General features: G+C 36.3%; 1 protein-coding gene across 2 annotated transcripts in view; it reads left to right on the plus strand.

Annotated features, from left to right (window-relative positions):
* Positions 1 to 20,729, plus strand: part of LOC108305413 (UDP-glucose:glycoprotein glucosyltransferase 2) — a 172,952-nt gene that overhangs the window by 120,732 nt on the left and 31,491 nt on the right. For both annotated transcript variants that reach the window (XM_017530058.2, XM_017530059.2), the window contains exons 16-17: positions 6,541 to 6,672; positions 16,244 to 16,408. In XM_017530058.2, coding sequence (XP_017385547.1) covers positions 6,541 to 6,672; positions 16,244 to 16,408 — 297 coding nt within the window. The remainder of the gene's footprint in view (positions 1 to 6,540; positions 6,673 to 16,243; positions 16,409 to 20,729) is intronic.

The raw sequence follows: 20,729 nt of genomic DNA on the forward strand, positions 1-20,729 counted from the left end.
TTTGCTCTGTAAAATACTGCCATGGAATATATGTCAATATTAAGTCTCAGCTTATTATTTTACTAATTTACTGGTGTCAGAGTTTATAAAGGACTTAGTCAATTTGAGATTCACCCATTTTATTGTAAAGGATCATTATGATATTCAAAACTTATAAACCTAAAGATATTCAGAAATTATCTTTACCTAAGTTGTCTTAATTATCAGTATTGAATCTGTTTTATAAGTGTTTTGTATCAGACATTAATTTACATGTGATAGAATAATCTACAGTGTTCAGCACAATGCTATTAATGTGTAATCGCTAAAAAAACAAATTATATTTGAAACCATAGGGTTTAATACAAAGCAGCATAAAAGTAAGTATTAAATATGTGGCACAGCCTGTAAGTTGTGCTAAACAATTAGAATGAGAGGGAGAAGGAGAAATAATTTGAACAAGATACAGTTTTTAGGAAAATAGATGAATTATAAATTCTTTTTAAAGTGTTTCTCTGTTTCCAGTGAGCTAATTGCTTTATCTCAATTAAGTAATTTGAGGATATTTAGTACTATAGAGAAGAGGGATATAAGACCAAAATAATAAAATACGTGAAAGTTACTGAAATGTGATAATAAACAGCAAATAGTAAAAGTTAACCCAGCCATATCTGTGGCCATATTAAATGTAAGTAAATTAAACTTTAGCATAATAAAAGATAGCAAAAGACAGAAAATTATACACAAGGTGACTATTTCACAAATGAAATCTAAATTGGCCATAAAATATTAGGGGAAATGAGCTTTAGGAAAAAGTACTAAAGTGTATATAGCTTCAAATTATACAATACAAAATTTGATAGCCAGGGAGATAAATGGACAGCACTACTGTAATAGTAGGTTATTTCAACATTTCTCTATTAATAGGTGAAGTAGATTAAAAAATCAGTAAAGATATATATAAGATCTTAACAATACAGTTTACAAGATTAATATTTAAAGGCAAATATAAAATCCATCAATCAGAGAATGAGATAATTTTGCAATCAAAACAGAAGAGGAAAATATGTCTTTTAATTAGAAAAGAAGGACTTAAAAATACTGATTAACCATTCAGAAGTGAGTAACTCATTTTAAAAAGTAGATGGAAAGCAATAAAATAAGAATACACATTAATGAACTAGGAAATGAAAATATAATTATAGGATCAAGAATATCAAAGTTGATATTCTGGAAAGACAAATAAAATTTACAAACCATATAGAGATCTAATCTGGAACCTAGTTCCAGATGAGCACACCGGTAATAGGAGATAGAAACTTCCAGCTTTTTAACGCCTGGGCTCAGAGGTTGGTACATCATTACTTTCAGATTATTCCATTATATTCAGTTTACCAAATAGTCACAGATTCAGATTCATATACCCACCTCTCAAGGGAAGGAGTGTTGAAGAATTTGGAGACCATATTTTAAGACTAGTACAGCAAATTCTAACAAATAGTCAATATTTAAAGAAACAATAATTTCAATCTTCAAAATCTTTTAGAGAATAGAAAAAGAGGAAACATTTTCTAAATCAGTCTTTGAATCTAGTATAATCTGATGTCAAAGCCTGATAAAAAGAGAAAAGGAAAAGTTATAGGCTGTTCTTTGTTGGGAATATGTATGCCAAAGTCCTAAATAAAATGTTAACAAAAGAAATCTAGCAGGTATATAAAAAATAAACTGTCATGACAAGGCGAGATTATCTAATGAATGAAAAGAAAGTATTTGAACATTTGAGGAATCTCTAAATATAATTCACCATGTTAATATATTATCATTCAAGAAAATGCATAAGAAACATTTGAAAAAAATTCAAAGCTTTTTTATGATTAAAAACTTATAAAGAAACAAATAGTTTAGCAAACTATTATATAGGGAAATTTTATTAATTGATGACATGACATCTTAGCAGTAAGATGACAGAAAGCATTGTTTTTAAAATTGGAAAAAGATAAAGTACCCGCTGTCAACACTTCAAGTATTATCCTCAAGTTCCAGTCAGTGCAATAAGATAAGTAAAGGAAATACTCATTTAAAATATTAAACAAATTATTATTTAAGATTCTAGAGTTTCCTACAGAGGAGACTTGAAAGCATCCATTGATTGTTAGATTTGATAAAGGAGGTTAGTAAAGTAACTGGATATGAGATCAGTATACTAAAATCAGTTGCTTTTCTCTCTTCTAACAACAAATACTTATTATTTACTTTTATCATCAGTTATATTAAGTGCCTACTACATACCACACCCTGTTTTAGGTGCTCGGATAAAGTAATAACATATATAGGCAATAATCCTTATCATGAGAGTACTTTCTATAATGATTCCCACATTTACAATGACAAGAACAAATAAAAGATACTTAGGAATAATGGGGAGGGGGGTGGAAGGTCTGTTTCGTGGAGAAAATTTTGAATTATAGCCATTAAAGTTCACCTAAATGAATGAAAAACTCATGTTTATCGGTAGAAATATAATTAAGAAATACTTCATAATTATATTGTTTTCTGCAAGTGATTTATAAATTCAATGCAGTTCCAACCAAAGATGAATGTTGGGGATTTTTTTGCGAAATTTGATGTTTATTTTAAAATGTATGTGGAAGAATGAAGACTCAAAATGGGTGAGACTTTGAAGAATAAAGTGATGGGACTTGCCATACCAGGTAATAAGATGTATAAAGTTCGTAGTGTTCATTCAAGGGAAAGACATACCTATCAAAAGAACATGGGGGTCCCAAAACTTAAGAATACAGAAGTGACATTACAGTAAATGGGAGAGACTTTCAACAACTACGGTTCGACAGGGGCTATACCAATGCAAATAAATAAGACCTCCCACCTTGTGTAAAAATCATTTCAGTTAGCTTAAAAATGTAAGTCTGGAAATCAAAACTTTTAAAACATTTAGCAGTTAGCACCCCAGGGTAAGGGCTTCCTAGATAAAAAGCTCTAAGTCTGAAGGAAAATACTGATAGTTTCAGCTAAATTACAAATGAAAACTAGTGCTCATTAAAATATGTCATTAAAAAGTAGGGGAAAATGTTACAAGCAAGAGAAGTATTTACAATACATATGGCCAATAAAATATTTATATTCCATGAGATGTAAAGATTTCCTACAATTCAAATAGAAAAACACAAATGACCCAAGAGGAAAAATGCATAAAAGAGTTTTTAAATAGAAGATGCCTTCATGATAAGTAAAAATTTACTGAAATTATTGGTGGTAAATATTTGTTACCATTAATGGTAACTAAACAAGATAATTATCCTACAAATTTGAAAATGCAATAAAGACTACTACCACGAGATTATTTTATACACTGTAATTTGACAATAATTAAGAAAGCTGAAGGTATCACATGTTAATGAGAATGTAGAGCAATGGAATGCCTTTACATTGTTACCCTGCCTGTAGGAATCTAAATTGGCAGAGCCACATTGAAAAACAATCTGATAATAATTTATATTTTGAAGTTAAATTTCCATATTCCCTGTACACACACACACACAACACACACACACACGCGCACACACACACACACACCCTAAGAGAAGCTTTTGTACCTGCACCTTAGAAGGCTATTATTAGCAGAATCATTCAGAATAGCAACAAACTATAATTAAAATGACCCAAATATATATCAGTAGCAAAACAGATTAGTAGCATTTGGCATATTAATAGAATGAAATATCATATGCATGAGCATGGATGTATTAGAAACATAATGAAGTCACAGAAGACTAACACCATACCATATACTTTTAAAGCTCAGAAGCAAACAAAACTAAGTATGGGAATACTTACTCACATAAAACTCTAGAATTTAAAAAGGAAAGGGAATGATAAATGCAAATTCAAAACAATGCTTGCATCTTGAGGCACAAGGAAATGGGATAGGGAGAGAAGTTGTACTTCATGGTATTGGTGCTGTTCCATTTCTAATGTTACCTGATTTATTCATAGAAATTGCTTATTTTATTATTTATGCCTCATAATGTGTATGTTATGTGTATTCCTTTTTGCTTACCAAGTTATAAAAGAATTTTTAAAATTTAAAAATGTGTAAGAGGATTGAGTTGATATTTCTGAGTACCTTATTCAAGGCATTATAACTACCTTATTTCATAGGAATATTTAATATTTTCAAGTGACTAGTAAAATGACTAATCTGAATGACTTTTCATATATCTTTTGCTTTATTCAAAATCTCATTTTTGCAATTTCCATCTGTTTTACAAAAGACTGAACTTTTCACTTTTTTTGAGTTATGATCATACTATGTTCTACTTTCATAGGAGGGGAAAACTTGCCCCTAAATTGAAAAACCCGTAAAATGAAACTCTTCAGTCTAATTACATACCTGTGCTGCTTCTTAAAGGAATAGGTTACAGAGTTTACAATGATACAGGGAGAGTAAAGAATACTAATTTCTTACTATGAGGACTTTAAAGTGAGGATCGTTTTAGCCACAATATGAAGGTTATGTTTGGCAATAATGATTTAAGTGAACTGGGACTAAAAATAATATTCTTAAGTGCTGTATCAAATGCTGCCTACTAGTGTTTCTACTTACTACTTGTTCCTCCTGCTTGTAAGTTTCTTACCCCAGAATGCCTTAATGCTAGCTCAGCATTCATATTTATGTCTCAGCTTCGTTGTCTACTCAGAGATGCCATCTCTCTTGATGCAAAGCCTAAAACAGCACCTGGGTCATAGTAGAGGATCTCTAAGTACTTATTAAAGAGAGAAGTGAAAAAAGATAAAAAGAGTAACAGCTTACATTCTACAAGTGGGTTTAGAACATCTGCGACTGGGGAAGAGTAGAGGTGCAGAGAAAGTCCAGTCAAAATACTTACTAGTAAAACCTGGCATGGTGGCTCATGCCTGTAATCCCAGCACTTTGGGAGGCTGAGGCAGGTGGATCGCTTGACCCAGGAGTTCAAGACTGACCTGAGCAACATGACAAGACCCCATCTTTACCAATAATGCAAAAAACTTTAACCAGGTGTGGTGGCTACTTCCTGTAGTCCCAGCTACCCAGAGGGCTAGATGATGAAAGGATTGCTTGAGCTGGGAGGTTGAGGCTGCAGTGAGCCATGATCACACCACTGCACTCCAGCCTGGATGATGGTGAGACCCTGTCTCAAAAAAAAAAAAAAAAAAAAATTACAGAAGAGCAATAAAAATGAAAGTATTTCTGAAAGGCCATATTAGAATAAATTACACATATGTTTAAAAAGGTAACCATTATTATTTTTTTAATTTTTTATTTTACTTTAAGTTCTGGGGTACACATGCAGATCTTGCAGGATTGTTACATAGGTACACACATGCCATGGTGGTTTGCTGCTTCCATGTCCCCGTCACCTACATTAGGTATTTCTCCTAATGTTATCCCTCCCCAGTCTCCACACTCCCTGCTGTCCCTCCCCGAGACCCCCACCCCCAACACACTCCAGTGTGTGATGTTCCCCTCCCTGTGTCCATGTGTTCTCATTGTTCAACGCCCTCTTATGAGTGAGAACATGTGATGTTTGGTTTTCTGTTCTTGTGTCAGTTTGCTAAGAATGATGGTTTCCAGATTCATCCATGTCCCTGCAAAGGACATGAACTAATCCTTTTTTATGGTTGCATAGTATTCCATGGTGTATATGTACCACATTTTCTTTATCCAGTCTCTCACTGATGGGCATTTGGGTTAGTTCCAAGTCTTTGCTCTTGTAAACAGTGCCACATGAACATACATGTGTATGTCTCTTTATAATAGATTTTTTTATAACCCTTTGGGTATATACCCAGTAATGAGATTGCTGGGTCAAATGGTATTTCTATTTCTAGATCCTTGAGAAATTGCCACACTGTCTTCCACAATGATTGAACTAATTTACATTCCCACCAACAGTGTAAAAGTGTTCCTATTTCTCCACATCCTCTTCAGCATCTATTGTCTCCAGATTTTTTAAGATCACCATTCTAACTGTCATGAGATGGTATCTCAATGTGGTTTTGATTTGCATTTCTCTAATGGCCAATGATGATGAGCATTTTTTCATGTTTTTTGGCTAATAAATGTTTTCTTTTGAAAAGTGTCTGTTCATATCCTTCGCCCACTTTTTGATGGAGTTTTTTTCTTGTATATTTGTTTTAGTTCTTTGTAAATTCTGGATATTAGCCCTTTGTCAGATGAGTATCTTGTAAAAATTTTTTCCCATTCTTTTGGTTGCTGGTTCACTCTAAAGATTGTTTCCTTTGCTGTGCAGAAGGTCTTAAGTTTGGTGTCTGGTTTCATCAAAATAGAATAAAACATAAATTCCTTATGATATTTTTGAAAACTGTAGAATATTTTAAAACCATCTTTATTAAAAGATGATTTATGGTTAAAATTATTTGTATGTGGTATATGTGTATATGTAGTTAGCATGTTTTAAACTTATAAGAATCTGCATGCTAAGGAAAAGAAAACTAATTGCTGTAAGAGTGAAATTAATTATAATAACTAAATTTTCACAGGTGTACAAAAAAGTGAAGGATAAAAATATACTCACTGTGGACAATGTGAGGAGTGTTCTCCAAAATAAATTTCCTCAGGCCAATATTTGGGATATTTTGGGAATTCATTCTAAATACGATGAAGAAAGAAAGGTAAGTAGGAACATTATGTTAAGTAGGCCAGGCACAGAAAGACAAATACCACATAGTCTCTACCCATGTGGAATCTTAAAAAGTCAGACTGACAGAAACAGAGTAAAATGGTGGTTACCAGAGGCTGGGGATGGCGGAATTGGGAAGATGTTGGTCAAAGGATACAAAATTTCAGTTAGACTAGAGAAATAAGTTCAAGAGATCTATTGTACATCACGATGACTGTAGTTAATGACAATATATTGTATACTTGTAAATTACTAAGAAAGTACATTTTAGGGATTCTTACCACAAAAGTATGAGAAAGTATGTGAGGTAATGCATGTGATAATTAGCTTCATTAGCTATTCCACAATGTGTATGAATATAAAAATATGTCTTATATCATAAATATAATTTTTATTTGTCGATTTTTTAAAAAGGTAAACAGACTCAACCCAGAAAATTCAGAAGGAGCCAAAAAAGGACTGTAAGGTGGATGCCTAAAATTACCCTTGTTTGTTGAGAGGAATGAGCAGGAGTATTGTCATGGTAGAAAAAGACTTTCTGGTGAAGTTTNAAAAAAAAAAAAAAAAAAAAAAAAAAAAAAGCGGGGGGGCAACAACTGAAAGAAATTGTCAGAGAAAGAGAAATAGTACAAAGAAATTCCAAAAATTAATAGATATGAGCCTTCATTCGAAGGGACTCATCAAATACGCAACACACTGAATGAAAGAAGAATGGTTTGGAGCATGGGGATAAGGAATACTTTTCTGAAGAAGTGATATTTAAGCTAAGTCCTGAAGCAGGAGGAGGAGTTAGACAAAAGAAAACAAGGGGGTTTTAAAAGATTAACATTCCAGTCAGAGAAAAATGTTGAAGTCTGAGATGTAAAGGAATTGAGAGAAGGCAATGTTGTTACTGTGTAGATTGAAAGCATATGTTGTGTCTATATTAATGGGGTACAGTTAAGGAGACAAGACTGGAGAGGCAAGCAAAGGGTCTGATTACACAGGGTCTTGTGAACAATATTTAATGTACTCATATCAGTGGAAGCTCTTGGCAACAGTGAAAAACATAAAAGGCATTAAGTAATGAAGTGACAGTGACATGCATTTTTTTTTGAAGAGCATTCTTTGTTGTTGAGAATGGATTGTTGGTGGGGAAGAGTAGGTGTGGTGACATGTATTAGGAAATACAAAGTGAGAGATGTGACATGGGGTAGCAGGCTTTTGAAAGAAGTAGAAGCAGAGAAAATAGACATATTTGAATTATTTAGGAGGTACAATCCAGGTGCTGCTGGATTGAATAGGGTAGAGGGGAGAAGGGAAATTGTCAAGGGTAATTCCCAGGGTTCAGCTGAACAACTAACTCGTAGAGTCAATGCCAGGAAGGAAAGTAGTGGAAGAGAAAAGGATTGGGAAATAAGATCAGAAGTGTAATTTTCCACATAGAGGATTTGAGTTGCCTGTGCAACTTCCAAGGGAGATGTGAAATCAGCAATTGGATATATGACCCATAGCTCAGAAGATGTGTGAGCTAAAAATATAAAATGCAGTATTATTGGCTTATTTGTGGTAATTAGCTTTTGGATTGGAAAGGTTGCCTAATTAGAAGTCATAGAGTAAGAGCAGAAGAGTACCTGTATTTATAGGAGAGACATCTTTCTTGAGTTCCAAACCCATGTATTCACCTGCTTAGTGAAATTCCCATAAGCATCTTAAATCGAAAGAATCTAAAACCATGCCCATGATCTTCCTTGTTGCTCCAAACATTTTTTTTCTTCTTTAGTCCCTATTCTAGAGGGTAGATAGCAACCATTCACCCAAACCACCCATGCTGAAAGCCTAATAGTCATCTTTAAGTAATTATTTTCCTCACACTCTCCCAAAAAATTGGTCATCAAGTTCTGTCACTTTTACTTGTGACTGCCTCGTCAAGTGGGTCGCAGACCCCTGTGCCTCCTGACTGGGAGACATTTCCCAGCAGAGGGTGACAGACACTTCATACAGAAGAGCTCCTCTTGGCAGCTGACTTGTGTCCCTCTGGCAGGAATCTTCCAGTGGAAGAAACAGGTACCAATCTTTGCTGTTCTGCAGCCTGCATTAATGATACCCAGGCAAACAGGGTCTGGAGTGGACCTCCAGCAAACTCCAGCATAACTGCAGCTGAGGGGCCTGACTGTTAGAAGGAAAACTAACAAACAGAAAGCAGTAGCATTAACATCAACAAAAAGGATGTCCACACAGAAACCCCAACCAAAGGTCACCAACATCAAGGACCAAAGGTAGGATATATCCACGAAGATGAGGAAAAACCAGCACAGAAAGACTGAAAATTACAAAAACCAGAATGCCCTTCCTCCTCCAAAGGATCACAGCTCCTCACCAGCAAGGAACAAAACTGGATGGAGAATGAGTTTGATGAATTGACAGAAGTAGGCTTCAGAAGGTGGGTAATAACAAACTCTTGCAAGCAAAAGGAGCACATTCTAACTCAATGCAAGGAAGCTAAGAACCTTGAAAAAAAGAGGAATTGCTAACTAGAATAACCAGCTTAGAGAAGAACATAAGTGACATGATGGAGCTGAAAAACAGCACGAGAACTTTGTGAAGCATACACAAGTATCAATAGCAGAATCAATCAACAGAAGAAAGAATATCAGAGATGGAAGGTCAACTTAATGAGATGCATAAAGACAAGATTAGAGAAAAAAGAATGAAAAGGAACGAGCAAAGCCTCCAAGAAATATGGGGCTATGTGAAAAGACCAAACGTTTCATTGCTATACCTGAAAGTGATAGGAAGAGTGGAACCAAGTTGAAAAACACTCCTCAGAATATCCTGGAGAACTTCCCCAACCTAGCAAGGCAGGCCAACATTCAAATTTTGGAAATACGGAGAACACCACAAAGATGGTCCTCGAGAAGACCAACCCCAAGACACATAATCATTGAATCACCAAGTCTAAAATGAAGAAAAAAATGTTAAGGGCAGCCAGAGAGAGATCAGGTTACCCACAAAGGGAAGCTCATCATACTAACAGCAGATCTCTCTGCAGAAACCCTACACGTCAGAAGAGAGCGGGGGCCAATGTTCAACATCCTTAAAGAAAAGAATTTTCAACCCACTATTTCATATCCAGCCAACTAAGCTTCAGAAGTGAAGGAGAAATAAAATCCTTTACAGACAAGGAAATGCTGAGAGATTGTGTCTCCACCAGGCCTGCCTTACAAGAGCTCCTGAAGGAAGCACCAAATATGGAAAGGAAAAACCAGCACCAGCCACTGCAAAAACATACCAAATTATAAAGACCATCAACAATACAATATGAAGAAATTGCATCAACAGGCAAAATAACCAGCTAGCATCATAATGACAGGATCAAATTCACGTACAACAATAGTAACCTTAAATATAAATGGGCTAAATGCCTCAATTAAAAGACACAGGCTGGCAAATTGGATAAAGAGTCAAGACCCATTGATGTGCTACATTCAGAAGACCTGTCTCACGTGCAAAGACACACATAGGCTCAAAATAAAGGGATGGAGGAGTATTTACCAAGCAAATAGAAACCAGAAAAAAAGCAGAGGTTGCAGTCCTAGTCTCTGATAAAACAGACATTAAACCAACAAACATAAAAAAAGACAAAGAAGGGCATTACATAATGTTAAAGGAATTACTGCAACAAGAAGATCTAGCTACCCTAAATATATATGCACCCAGTACAGGAGCACCCAGATTCATAAAGCAAGTCCTTAGAGACCTATAAAGAGACAGTCTCCCACACAATAATAGTGGGAGACTTAACACCCCACTGTCAATATTAGATACATCAACAAGACAGAAAATTAACAAGAATATTCAGGACTTGAACTCAGCTCTGGACCAAGCAGACTTAATAGACATCTACAGAACTCTTCACCCCAAATCAACAGAATATAAATTCTTCTTAGCACCACATAGCACTTATTCTAAAATTGACCACATAATTGAAAGTAAAATGCTCCTCAGCAAATGCAAAAGAATGGAAATCAAAACAAGCAGTCTCTCAGACCACAGTGCAATCAAATTAGAACTCAGGATTAAGAAACTCACTCAAAACTGTGCAACTACATGGAAACTGAACAATCTGCACCTGAATGACTACTGGGTAAATAACAAAATTAAGGCAGAAATAAAGAAGTTCTTTGAAACCAATGAGAACAAAGACATAATGTACCAGAACCTCTGGGACACAGCTAAAGCCGTGTTTAGTGGAAAATTTATAGCACTAAATGTCCACAGGGGAAAGCAGGAAAGATCTAAAATCAACATCCTAACATTACAGTTAAAAGAAATATAGCAGCAAGAGCAAACAATTTCAAAAGCCAGCAGAAGATAAGAAATAACTAAGATTACAGCAAAACTGAAGGAGATAGAGACACAAAAAACCCTTCAAAAAAATCAGTGACTCCAGGAGCTGTTTTTTTTGAGAAGATTAACAAACTAGATAGGCCATGAGCCAGACTAATAAAAGAGAAGAATCAAATAGACACAGTAAAAAAAAATGATAAAGGGGATATCATCACTGATCCCCCAGAAATAGAAACTACCATCAGAGAATACTATAAAAACCTCTACACAAATAGAAAATCTAGAAGAAATGAATAAATTCCTGGACAGATACACCCTTTCAAGACTAAACCAGTAAGTCATATCTATGAATAGACTGAGAACAAGTTCTGAAATTGAGTCAGTAATTAGTAACCTACTAACCAAAAAGAGCCCAGGACCAGACAGATTCACAACTAAGTTCTACCAGAGAAACAAAGAGGAACTGATACCATTCCTTTGAAAACTACTCCAAACAATAGAAAAAGGGGGACTCCTACCTAATTCATTTTATGAGGCCAGCATTATCCTGATACCAAAGCATGGTGGACACACAGACACACACAAAGAAAATTTTAGGCCAATATCCCTGATGAACATTGATGCGAAAATCTTCAATAAAATACTGGCAAACCGAATCCAGCAGCACATCAAAAGCCTTGTCCACCACGATCAAGTCAGCTTCATCCCTGGGATGCAAGGCTGGTTCAACATATGTAAATCAATAAATGTAATCCATCACATAAACAGAACCAATGACAAAAACCACATGATTGTCTCAATAGATGCAGAAAAGGCCTTCAATAAAATTCAACACCCCTTCATGCTAAAAGCTCTCAATAAACTAGGTATTAAAGGAACGTATCTCAAAATAATAAGAGCTATTTATGACAAACCCACAGCCAATATCATACTGAATGGGCAAAAAGTGGAAGTACTCCTTTTGAAAACTGGCACAAGAAAAGGATACTATCTCTCACCACTCCTATTCAACATAGTATTGGAAATTCTGGCCAGGATGATCAGGCAAGATAATGAAATAAAGAGTATTCAAATAGGAAGATAGGAAGTTAACTAGTCTCTGTTTGCAGTTGAGCTGATTGTATATTTGGAAAACCCCATCTCAGCCCAAAATCTTCTTAAGCTAATAAGCAACTTCAGCAAAGTCTCAGGATACAAAATCAATGGCAAAAATCACAAGCATTTCTATACACCAATAATAGACAGTGAGCCAAATCATGAGTGAACTCCCATTCACAATTCCTACAAAGAGAATAAAATACCTAGGAATACAACTTACAGGGGGTGTGAAGGACCTTTTCAAAGAGAACTACAAACCACTGCTCAAAGAAATAAGAGAGGACACAGAAACATGGAAAAACATTCCATGCTCATGGATAGGAAGAATCAATATTGTGAAAATGGCCACACTGCCCAAAGTATAGATTCAATACTATACCCATCAAGCTACCATTGATTTTCTTCACAGAATTAGAAAAAACTACTTTAAATTTCATATGGAAAAAGAGCCCATATAGTCAAGCACTCCTAACCAACAAGAACAAAGCTGGAGGCATCACGCTACCTAACTTCAAACTATACTACAAGGCTACAGTAGCCAAAACAGCATGATGCTGGTACCAAAACAGATATGTAAACCAATGGAACAGGACAGAGGCCTCAGAGATAATGCCACACATCTTCAACTGTATGATCTTTGACAAACCTGACAAAAACAAGCAATGGGGAAAGGGTTTTCTCTTTAATAAATGGTGTCGGGAAAACTGGCTAGCCATATGCAGAAAACTGAAACTGGACCCCTTCCTTATACCTTATATAAAAATTAACTCAAGATAAATTAAAGACTTAAATATAAGACCTAAAACCATAAAAACCCTAGAAGAAAACCTAGGCAGTAACAGTCCAGGACATAGGCATGGGCAAAGACTTCATGACTAAAACACCAAAAGCAATGGCAACAAAAGCCAAAATTGACAAATGGGAAGCTAATTAAACTAAAGAGCTTCTGCATGGCAAAAGAAACTATCATCAGAGTGAACAGGCAACCTACAGAATGGGGGGAAATTTTTGCAATCTATCTGACAAAGGGCTAATGTCCAGAATCTATGAAGAACTTAAACAAATTTTCAAGAAAAAAACAACCTCATTGAAAAGTGGGCAAATGATATGAACAGACACTTCTCAAAAGAAGACATGTAAATGGTCAACAAACATATGTGAAAAAGCTCATCGGCGGGGTGGGGTGTCTCATGCCTGTAATTCCAGCACTTTGGGAGGCCGAGGCGAGTGGATCACCCGTCTCAGTAGATCGAGACTGTCCTGGCCCACATGGTGAAACCCCGTCTCTACTAAAAATACAAAAAATAAAAATTAGCTGGGCGTGGTGGTGTACACCTATAGTCCCAGCTACTCGGGAGGCTGAGGCAGGAGAATTGCTTGAACCCAGGAGGTGGAGATTGCAGTGAGCCAAGATCGTGTCACTGCGCTACAGCCTGGGCGACAGTGCAAGACTCTGTTTCAAAAAAAGAAAAAAAGCTCATCATAACTGGTCATTAGAGCAATGCAAATCAAAACCACAATGAGATTCCATTTCCTGTTAGTAGGAATGGTGATCATTAAAAAGTCAGGAAACAACAGATGCTGGAGAGAATGTGGAGAAATAGGAACACTTTTACACTGTTGGTGGGAGTGTAAATTGGTTCAACCATTGTGGAAGACAGTGTGGCAATTCCTTGAGGATCTAGAACCAGAAATACTATTTGACCCAGCAATCTTATTACTGAGTATATACCCAAAGGATTATACATCATTTAAAGACATATTCACACGTATGTTTCTTGTGGAACTGTTCAAAATAGCAAAGACTTGGAACCAACCCAAAATGCTTATCACTGATAGACTGGATAAAGAAAATATGGCACATGTACACTATGAAATATTATCCAGCCAGAAAAAAAGGATGAGTTCATGTCCTTTGCAGGGACATGGATGAAGCTAGAAGGCATCATTCCCAGCAAACTAGCACAGGAACGGAAAACCAAACACTGTGTGTTCTCATAAGTGGGAGGTGAACAATGAGAACACATGGACACAGGGAGAGGAACACCACACACCAGGGCCTGCTGGCGGGTGAGGGACTAAAGAAGGGATAGCACTGGGAGAAATACCTAATGTAGATGATGGGTTGCTGGGTGCGGCAAATTACCTATGTAACTCAGGTGACTTGCTGTTTACCTATGTAACCTGTACGTTCCGCACATGTACCCCAGAACTTAAAGTATAATAATAAAATTAATTTTAAAAAGGGTTTGGAAACTGTTAAATATTTCAGAAACTGCCTCATTCTCAATTTTCCTGTTATCACTGACTTTTTTTTTGCTCTTGCTTTTTCTTTCCCTTACAACTGCAGTAGCCCCTGAAGCAGTGTCCTAAAATATGCTCTTTCTTCCCATTGTTGCCATTGTATCATTTTAAAAATAAGCAAATCAGATATTTTGCATGAACTCCCTTCCCAGATAAAAATTACCATGACCTGCTTGGTACCCCCAAAATACTATTTCACACTCACTTTTAATATATATCCATCTCTCCCTCTATTAAACTATAAGTTTTTTTATTATAGAGTTTGCATATCATTTACATGCATTTATAAACCTAATACATAGTAGGTGCCCTCTAAATGCACAGATAGTATAGTACAGTGGTTAAGAGTTCAGACTCTTGGTCAGACAGATCTGGGTACAAATTCTACTTCCAAAACATTGTAGCTATATGACATAAGAAGTGATTTAATCTCTGTGTGTCTGTTTTATCATCTCTAAAATTGATGTAATAGTAGTACTTGGCTTTCTAAAGTATTTGTGCAAATGTTGGCTATAATGATGACAGTACTTGGTATTGGATAGCAAATGAGGTATTTAGTCACTTTTTAATTCATAAGCTAAAATTCGAATATTGAGGACTTTGATGATCTGGCTTCTGCCTAAAACCCCTCTCTAACCTTACATCTAACAGCTCTCCCCCATATTTCACACCCTATAAACACTGCTGTATTAGTCCATTTTCACGCTGCTGATAAAGACAAATGTGAGACTGGGCAATTTACAAAAGAAAGCGGTTTAATGGACTCACAGTTCCACGTGACTAAGGAAACCTTACAATCATGGCAAAAGGTGAAAGGCAAGTCTCACATGGTGGCAGACAAGAGAAGAAAACTTGTGTAGGGAAACTCCCCCATACAAAATTAGCAGATCTCATGAGACACATTCACTGTCACAAGAATAGCACAGGAAAGACCTGCCCCCATCATTCTAATACCTTCTACTGGGTCCCTCCCACAACACGTGGGAATTGTGGGAGCTACAGTTTAAGATGTGGGTGGGGACACAGCCAAACCATGTCAACTGTGAATTTACGTTGCCTAAGTATATTGTACACTCACTTCCCTTTCAGTCCTTGTTGTGCTCTTTTCACTTGTAATGTTTTTCTCTACTTTTTCTCCCTGGCAAATTTTTTTAAGCCTCTAAGACTTCTAATATCACTCCCTAAAAGCAGCACTGTATGATCCCTTTTCTCCATACTCAAGCTTGATTAGATGCTTCTCCTGGGCCCCATAGAATCTTCTACATTCTTGTGTTTTATCTGTATATGTGTGAACCCCTTGAGAAAAGACTTTCAGCTCTGAAATCACAATAGTTAGCCCAATGCAGGTGGCAGGATTGAGTAAATGTTTATTGAACATATCAATACAGGGATAAATAAGTCTCTGATACAGATAAATGTTTGGATTTTTATTGTTAAGTAAATGTCATACTCTATACCGAGAATCAGCAAGTCCACCCACTGCTTGTTTTTGTAAAGTATTTTGGGGACACAGCCATATTTGTTTATTCATATGTTGTCTGTGACTGCTTTTGTGCTGTAATGTGAAAGTGGAGTCATTGTGTCAGAAACAGGGTGGCTCACAAAGCCCAAAATATTTATCCAGTGGCCTTTTACAGAAAAAGTTTCTTGACTCCTGCTCTTTGTAGGTAAATTACTTTCCTTTAAGTAATGTTTGGAAAGGACAGATAAGGTTAGCAAAATGGCTGTTTTCTCCCATGGCATATAAAAATGTGGCAGTGTTCCTTTTTCTTACATTTATTTTTTAAACAATCATATTTTGTTTAACACTCTGATATTTTTTAACTGAATAGGCTGGAGCAAGCTTTTATAAGATGACTGGCCTGGGTCCTTTGCCTCAAGCTCTTTATAATGGTGAACCTTTTAAGCATGAAGAGATGAATATTAAAGAACTAAAAACGGCTATTCTTCAAAGAATGATGGATGCATCTGTATATTTACAAAGAGAAGTTTTAATGGTGGGTAAGCATTTATAAGAAAATACATGATGAATAATATTTCTAAATGATACTTTTATTAAAAATTTATTTTAATGACGGTAGTTAATTTGGTAAAAATTTTCATTCTGATCATTTAGTAGTGATTTTTAAAATGATAATTTTAGCAGCTTATGCCATGCCACCCTCCCTGTGCAGAGATTGTGGTGCAGAGGGGTCCTTTATACTCCATATGCAGGCAGATCTTCAGGAATCTGGAACACCCACCCTCCTGGCTTAGGAGTTTAGGCTGCCCCCTCCCTGTGCAGAGAACTTGGAGCCAAGGAATTTCCCCAGCTCCATGCCTAGGCACACCTCTGGACACCTGATGGTTGCCCACTGGATTATCCCTCAGTGTTGGTGCTTGTGCCTGCCATTGGGTGACCTATAGGCAGGCCTCCTCAGTCTGGCCCTGCCCATCTTGCCCACCATGGCTGAGCAGGGAGCCCAGACCACTGTGCACACTACAGATCAGCCCATTGCCTTAGACAGCAGAGAGATTATCCCAGTAACAAAGACCAAGTGTATACCCTGCCATGTTGGCCTCAGCTGGCTTTTACTCATAAGGGCTATCTACTGGCTGGTAGGTCAAACCACGCAACCGAAAGTAAAATTGGCTGATAGAAATGCATAGGGCTATAGAAGCATCACTTAAGGAATTTCAAAATACCATTGAAGGCTTTATCAATAGACTGGACCAAGCAGGAGAAAGAATTTCAGAGCTTGAAAACTAGGCTTTTGAACTGACCCACTCAGGCAAAAATAAACCAAAAAGAATTTAGGCCAGGCATGGTGGTTCATGTCTGTAATCCCACCACTTTGAGAGGGCAATCCAAGAGGATTGCTTGAGCTGAGGAATTTGAGACCAGCCTGGGCAACATAGTGAAACCACTCTACAAAAAAACATAAAACTTAGCCAGCCATGGTGGTATGTACCTATAGTCCCAGCTACTTGAAAGGCTGAGGAATGAGGAAGACACCAGACAGATGGGTCTTGTTTTTTATCCAACTTGCCACACTGTGCTTTTTAGGTGAGGCATGTTGGCCATTTATATTCAAGACTAATATTGGTACGTGAGGTTTTACGCCTATCAGAAGTTCTTAGCTGGCTACTCTGCAATTTCTATCATATGTTACACACTGACAGTGTTAGATTATCAAGGCAGAAAACTAACAAAGAAATTCTGGACTTAAATGGACAATGACCAATTGGACCTAATAGACATCTACAGAACCTTCCACCCATCAGCCACAGAATACATACTCCAAAATCAACCATATGCTTGGCCATATAGCAAGTCTCAGTAAATTTTTAAAAATCAAAATCATACCAGTCATGGACAATGGTAGAGTACAAATAGAAATCAGAACTTGGAAGATCTCTGAAAACTACATGGTTACATAGAAATTAAACAACTTGCTCCTGAAATGACTTTTGGGTAAACAGTGCAATTAAGGCAGCAATAATATAAATTCAAATAAATGAAAATGAACCACATACCAAAATCTCTGGCATGCAGCAAAAGCAGTGTTAAGAGGAAAGTTTAACCACCTATTTCAAAAAGTTAGAACAGTCTCAGAATAATGACCTAACATCACACCTACAGGAATTAGGAAATCAAAACGAACTAAACTCAAAGCTAGCAGAACAAAATAAATAAAATCAGAGTAAAACTGAATAAAATTGATACCCAAAAATTTATACAATGAACAAATGAAACCAAAAGTTGGTTTTTGGAAAGGAAAAAACAAGATCAATAGACAACTAGCTAGATTAACAAAAAAAAAGGAGAAAATATCTAAATAAGTATAATCAGAAGCAACAAAGGAATACAGACAATCTACAGAAGACCTCTGTACACACAAACTGGAAAATCTAGAAGAAATGGATAAATTCCTGGTCTCCCAATATTGAATCGGGAAGAAACTGACACCCTGAACAGACTGATCTTGAGTTCCAAAATTGAATCAGTAATAAACCTTCCAACCAATAAAAGCCCTGGACCAGATTGATTCATATCTGAATTCTGCCAGATGTACAAAGAAGAGTTGTTATCAATTATACTTAAACTATTCCAAATAACCAAGGAGGAGTGATTGATGCCTCCCTAACTCATTCTGCAAAGCCCATATTATTCTGATACCAAAACCTGGCAAAGATACAATAAAAACAAAACAAAAAAAACTACAGGCTAGTATCACTGATTAACATAGAAGGAAAGATCCTCAACAAAATACCAGCAAACTGAATCCAGCAGCATACCAAAAAGTTTCACCGTGATCAAGTAGGCTTCACTCCTGGGGAAGGTTGGTTCAACATACACAAATCAGTAAATGTGATTCACCACATAAACAGAATTTAAAACAAAAAATGTGATCATCTTGATAGATGTTAAAAGTATTCAATAAAATCCAACATCCCTTCATAACAAAAACCCTCAACAAACTATGCATTGAAGGAACATACCTCAAATTAATAAGAACCATCTATGACAAACCCACAGCCAACATCATACTGAATAGGCAAAAGCTAGAAACATTCCTCTTGAGAACTGGAACAAGAGAAAGATGCCCAGTCTCACTACTATTCATCATAGTACTGAAAGTCCTAGTCAGAGCAGTCAGGCAAGAGCAACAAATAAAAGGCATCCAAATATTAAAAGAAGTCCAGTATCTTTCTTCACTGATGATATGATTCTATACCTAGAAAACCCTAAGGACTTCACCAGACAACTCCTGGAACTGATAAATGACTTCAGTAAAGTTTTAGGATACAAAATTAATGCACAAAAATCAATATCATTTCAATATGCCAATGACATTCAACCTGAGGGCCACATCAAGAATGCAGTACCATTTACAGTAGCCACACACGTGCACACAGGCACACACATGCACACACAATATGAAATAGGAATACAGCTAACTAAGGATGTGAAAGATCTCTGCAAGGAGAATTACTAAACACTGCTGAAAGTAATCATATTATACAAACAAATGCGGAAACATTCCATGCTCACAGATTGGAAGAATAAATATTGTTAACATAGGCATGCTGCCCAACACAATCTATAGATTTAATGCTATTCCTATCAAACTATCAGTCATTGTTCACAGAATTGGAAAAAACTATTCTAAAATACATTTGGAAGCAGAGAAGAGCCCAAATACCAAGGCAATCCAAAGCAAAAAGAACAAATCTTTAGGCATCACATTACCCGACTTCACCCTATACTACCAGGCTACAGTAACCAGAACAGGATGGTGCTGGCACAAAAATAGACACTAAGGGAATTCATTAGCACTAGACCAGCCTTACAAAAGCTCTTGGAACAGACTAATGGAACAGAATAAGCTGCAGACCTACAATCACCTGAGTTTTGACAAAGTAGACAAAAATTAGTGGGGAAAGGACCCTCTATTCAATAAGCGGTCCTGGGATAGCTGGTTAGCCATATGCAAACAAACAAAACTGAACCTCTACTCTTCACCACATTCAAAAATTAACACAAGATGGATTAAACATTTGAGTATAAGACTTAAAACTGTAAGAACTGTAGAAGAAAACCTAGGAAACACCATTCTGACATCAGCCTTGGGAAGAATGTATGGCTAAGATCTCAAAAGCAATTATATCGAAAACAAAAATTGACAAGTGGGACCTAATTAAAGAGCACAGCAAAGGAAACTCGCAACAGAGTAAACAGACAACCTACAGAATATACAGAAAGTATTCACAAACTATACCTCTGACAGTTCTAATATCCATAAGTAGCAAACAAATCAACAAGCAAAGAACAAATAACCCCATTAAAAAGTAGACAAATGACATTAGCAGACACTTGTCAAAAGAACACACACAGACAGCCAACAAGCATATGAAGAAATGTTCAACATTACTACTTCTTAGAGAAATAGAAATCAAAACCACAAAGAGATATCATCTCATACCAATTAGAATGGCTATTACTAAAAAGTTAAAAAGCAATGGATACTGGAGAGGCTGAGGAAAAAAGGGAATGCGTATATACTATTATTGGGGATGTAAATTAGGTCAGCCTCTTTGGAAAGCAGTCTAGAGATGTTTCAAAGAATTTAGAATAACCATTCAACCCAGCAATCTCATTACTGGGTACATCTCCAAAGGAAAAGAAATTGTTCTACCAAAAAGACACATATATGTTCATTGCAGCATTATTCACAAAAGCAAAGATGTGTAATCCACCTAGGTTCCCATCAGCAGTGGATTGGATAAAGAAAATGCAGTACCTATATACACCATGAGATACTACTACACAGCCAT

The sequence above is a fragment of the Cebus imitator genome, unplaced genomic scaffold (assembly GCF_001604975.1).
Source record: "Cebus imitator isolate Cc_AM_T3 unplaced genomic scaffold, Cebus_imitator-1.0 Scaffold62, whole genome shotgun sequence".
NCBI classification, from domain to species: Eukaryota; Metazoa; Chordata; class Mammalia; order Primates; family Cebidae; genus Cebus; species Cebus imitator.